The 5,104-nt window shown below is 42.6% G+C and overlaps 1 protein-coding gene across 1 annotated transcript; it reads left to right on the top strand.

The window, feature by feature from the left end:
* Nucleotides 1-1,222: 1,222 nt before the first annotated feature.
* LOC144659359 (uncharacterized) lies at nucleotides 1,223-4,762 on the top strand. Its single transcript, XM_078519770.1, has one exon. The coding sequence runs from the start codon at nucleotides 1,358-1,360 to the stop codon at nucleotides 3,548-3,550; it is 2,193 nt and encodes a 730-aa protein (XP_078375896.1). The 5' UTR covers nucleotides 1,223-1,357; the 3' UTR covers nucleotides 3,551-4,762.
* The last annotated feature ends 342 nt before the right edge of the window (nucleotides 4,763-5,104 follow it).

Raw genomic sequence — 5,104 nt, 5'->3', positions numbered from 1 at the left:
TTACCACATTTTTATACTGTTCTCAAGTCTGGCACCATTGCGGGAAAAGAAACACCAGAAAACTGGAAAAAGTCAATGAACGGGCATTACGTTATGTTTTTAAAGATAAGATATCGTCATACGAACAACTGTTGAAACGAATGAGTTCCCAGATCACACTGCAAAATAGACGAATTCAGGACATGTTGTATACTATAAATAACTGCCTAAGTAACAAAGCCCCACCTAGCATTAAGAACGTAGTCTCATTAAGAAGTTGTAGTTACAATCTTAGGGGTGAAAATATGTTGGCCTTGCCGAAAGTAAATACCACCAAGTACGCACTAAAGTCATGGCGCTACTTTGCCACAAAAATATGGAACGAGCTACCAAATGAAATCAGGGCCACTGTTGGTAAAAATGAATTTGTCCGAAGGATACGCACTGTAAACTTTTAAACTTTTTAGCCGAGTAGATGTAAATTGTTTTTTATATATAGAATTTTTAACATAGTAGACACAATAATATTTTTAGGTAGTGCATTTAAACATTTTAGATTTTAGATTATATATTTTTACATTCTTATAGATTCTATTTTAGTTTTCTTTTATCTGTTATTTTAGTGGAACATCTGTAAACTAGCTATTCTAAGCTAAGCATGTTTCCCACTTTAAATAAAGTATTGTATTGTATTGTATTGTAAGGCCGTGTTCACACTTAGTGCCCGAGCACTGATACCTGAGCACCGGCAGAAAATAGCGTCGTGTTCACACACAGAAAAACAAAGTACCCAAGTACCATTAAGTGCCTGAGAACAAGGTCTCGACCTTGTGCACGAATGTGTTCACATTAGTGCCCAGCGAGAATCGTACTCGGGAACCGTGCCCAGGCACCAAGTGTGAACACAGCCTAAGATTAAGTTGTTCCTTGATATCGATGAAGAACCTTTTTTTGTTGTATTTCACACTTTGCTTTTTCCCCTTTTATTTAATCTCACGACGCTAAAGTGAATGGTTCAAATTTAAACGTTTCTGGATGCTGATAAATTTACCGACGATGCAGCCGCGATTTAGACTGACAGTGTGTAATCGCTTGTAAAACTCTTTGCGTAATTATGGCCCAATTATAGTTCCCCTGATTTCTGTCACGAGCAGCGCCTTGGTCAAGCTAAGGTTTGTTGGGTATTCTTCAGTTGCTCCCTTTTCGCTTACGACAAAGTTTTGTTCTTTCAGACCAATTAGGCAGTGAAGATTTCTGTCAAAGGAGCCTTGAGAACTGAGGAAGAAGATCGGACCTAACCGTCAACCCATTTACAAAGAGAACAGTACTGCACGTAGGCGACAAATCGATTGAAAAAGACGCCAAACAAATTTTAAAAATGTGTGAATCTCAGTATTTCTTTATAGCCAGCCAGCATAATGGTTTAGTTCTTGATATTTCTGCTGGTAAGAAAGGCGGAAAACTCGTCTTGAGTGAAGCGGATGGCGGGCCCAGTCAACTGTGGCGATGGGATGAAGATTGCAGGCTTGTCAGCAAGTTGGACCTGGTAGCTGACATCGAAGGCAAGAGTAAGAAAGCTGGAGCTGTGTGCCATGCCTGGAATGCTCATGATGGCCTAAATCAAAAGTGGCGGTTTGAAGAAGGAGCAATAAAGAGCAACTTGAATGGCCTTGTTATCGATGCTGTAACACAGCTGGTTTCCATGCAGGAGGTTAATGGCACTCTGACTCAGATGTGGTACTTTGTTCCCGAAAACGCATGGCCGGATGGCCGGCTGATTATTCCTTCGGTTCAGTATTTTTTCATAGTCAGCCAGGATAAAGGATTAGTTCTTGATATTTCTACTGGTAAGAAAGGTGGAAATCTTGTCCTGAGTGAAGCGGATGGAAGGTTCAGTCAACTGTGGAGATGGGATGAAGATTGCAGGCTTGTCAGCAAACTTGGCCTGGTAGCTGATATCCAAGGCAAGAAAAAGAAGGCAGGAACTGTCTGCATTGCCTGGAATACTTGCGATGGCCTTAATCAAAAGTGGCGGGTTGAAGACGACGGAATAAAGAGCAACTTTAGCAACCTTGTTATCGACGCCGTAACACAACCAGTGTCCATGCAGGAAGTTAATGGCACTCTAACTCAGAAGTGGTACTTTGTTACCGAAAACATGAGGCCCGATGGAGGGCTGGTTATACCTTCAGCTCGGTATTTCTTCATTGTCAACCAGGATAAAGGATTGGTTCTTGATATTTCTACTGGTAAGAAAGGGGGAGATCTCGTCCTGAGTGAAGCTGATGGAAGGTTCAGTCAACTGTGGAGATGGGATGAAGATTGCAGGCTTGTCAGCAAACTTGGCCTGGTAGCTGATATCCAGAACCCTACCCTTTCCACACTTCTCTATAAAGCTGCTATCGTAATCAAGAACTCAGAAACTGCGTCACCCCGGTGTCACGCCTGGAATGCCCACGATGGCCTTGATCAGAAGTGGCGGGTTGAAGAAGGAGCGATAAAGAGCAACTTGAATAACCTTGTTATTGATGCCGCGAGCCTGCCGGTCTCCATGCATGAAGTTAACGACACCCCAACACAGAAGTGGTACTTCGTTCCTGAAAACGCATGGGACGACTTCAAACTCGTACAAGCTGACCCAAACCCCCTAAACAAGGCACAGTTTTGGAAAACCCTGGCTGACAACCACCTTGACGTCATTATTGGCTACAAGATTGACGATTATGAGGACAAAGTTCGCAAAGCTTCTAAAATCATGGATGGATGTTCCAGCAAGCTGGACAAGCTGGCGAAAGATACTGGCATTGTAGGGACAGTTGGCGGGAGCGTATCGATCGTTGCAGGTGGGATGGCTATAGCTGGTCTTGCGTTAGCTCCATTCACGGGTGGCGTCAGCATAGGCCTCACCATGGCCGGAGTTGCTACTGGTGCCGCAACGGGAGTTACATCGTTAACTTGTTCTCTGGTCAACAAAGTATGGGAAAAGAGCGAAGCAAAGAAAATTACTAAAGCCACAGCACCTCTTCTCCGTGCAACCTTGAGTCTGCAAGGATTCCTTGATGAGTATATCAACAACTTAAAAGAAGCAGCTGAATTTCTGAAAACACCCAAGGGAGAAGCTGTAGCAGAAGATGCATACGCAATTGCAGAGGCGACTAAGGATACCGGGTTAGCTGCTTCGAGTACCTTCAAAATCGGCAACACCGTATATAAAGGAGTACAAAAGTTCAGAAAAGCCAAACAAATAAAAGGGCTCGTCGACTTTATTCAGGCCGATTATTACTTGGTTCACGGAGCCAAAATCGGCACTGCCACACAAACCGCTTCGCCAGCAGTCTCTATTCCAATTCTGGGGAATACTCTCGTGGCTGCCGGAACAACGAGTGCGCAAGTTATATCTAGTTCTATGGCGGTTTTTGGAATAGCTTTCGGCATCTGGGATATCTATGAGGGCGCAAAGAAGATAGAAAACGGTAGCGAATTAGCTGAGGAGTTCCGCAATTCAGCCAAAGATTTGAAAGCGGAGTCTGCCAAACTGATAAAACTTTATAAAGAACTCCAGGAAGGTTGAACATAGAGAAGCCTTCACGAGCTAGAGTTCGGTGACAAACGCAAACTTCTATCTACCTTTCGCCGGAGTGACCTGATTGCTATTACAGTGGAACCCCGATATAACGATATGCCAAGGGGGCAGTAAAATTATATCGTTATATCGAGGAATCGTTATATCGGGGTTCCGTCGCATACATTTTACTATTGCCGGGACATAACATATTCATCGTTATATCGGGAATATCGTTATCGAAGATCGTTATATCGGGGTTCCACTGTAGTGACTTTTGAGTGCGATGAGTGACTTTCTGCCGTTAACTAAGTTTTAACGATAGGCAGTTTTTTTTTTCAGTATCATTATTTGTAGTCTTGAGTTTAACACTCAAATAGTAGCTAGAAAACTTTAAAACAGTAGAAAATGCTTAATGATAGCATCGCTACAGTACTGTTTATATATTCTAGAGTGGTGATTCAAATAGATAAAGTAAATTAGCTCCAGAAAATAGACATAGGTGCAACATCCCCTGTAAGAGACGGCTTACATTCAAGCAGAAGAATTTAGCACTAGCCCCAGATGTAGTAGGGCACAGATCTGTCAAGTGTCATGTGACCACGGATTTCTATGCCATCAGTATCAATTTTAAGGCTTGAGACAGTTGAGACTCAGACGTCTATCCCGCGGAGTATGCTGGGAGACATTAGCGTAATGTATCAGCTAAAAGAGATGATTTTGAACCCCCGAGACCGCTATACAAAGGTTGCTCGGTAATATGCCGCGGTTCAAGGCACGGGCATACCACGCACGGTATACGATAACTTAAAAAAGCCTTAACATGATAAAAGAATTGTACATGATTTCTTGGCACGACCGAGCACCGTGAAGAAGAAGGCAAGGCGAGAAATTATAATGAGGCGCTTTTATTTAATTTCTGCTTGTAACCATTTACGCATTTGATTCTATTAGAAAAGCCAACAGCAAATTATTTTTTTTTAACTTGATACTTTTTTTCTACCTGTAGTCTATTATACCTGTCGTTGCAAAACCGCAGTATTTTGAAGCGGAGGAATACATCTAGATGTTTTTTTGCGCGCCTTTGTTATTTTTCTTCGGTACGAGCGAAGGCTATGTTTTGTCACATGTAAAGTACATATATTTCGTAACAGCCTTTCAGTTCCATTGGATGTAAATCCCGTTAAAACTTGAGTGTAAATTTATTAAAGTGGCTGTTGGACCCAAGTTCTGTGTATTGTTCGAATTCTGTCAGAACACATAAGATACTGTGCAATAATTATCGGGAGGGGGGTGGGGGGCTCTAAAACGAGTACAATACGACTTAGAGTTAACTTTAACCCCCTGTACAAAGGCTGAAATAACAACTCATCCACCTTGTTCAAGTTAATAACTAAAGTTCAACCCCCCCCCCCCCCCCCCCCCCCAACTCGGCCCAATTACAAAAACTGAAAGTATTGGACATGAAAACGAAATTTGACGATAGCCTCTCCAGCGACAGGACGTGCAAATTACAGACGTGACGTGCACCGGTATAACTTTGACACTATCCATGCTATAGCA

The sequence above is a fragment of the Oculina patagonica genome, chromosome 7, assembly GCF_052425735.1.
Source record: "Oculina patagonica isolate OP01 chromosome 7, crgOcupat, whole genome shotgun sequence".
Classification (NCBI taxonomy): domain Eukaryota; kingdom Metazoa; phylum Cnidaria; class Anthozoa; order Scleractinia; family Oculinidae; genus Oculina; species Oculina patagonica.
This window is presented reverse-complemented; position numbering and strand designations above follow the sequence as displayed.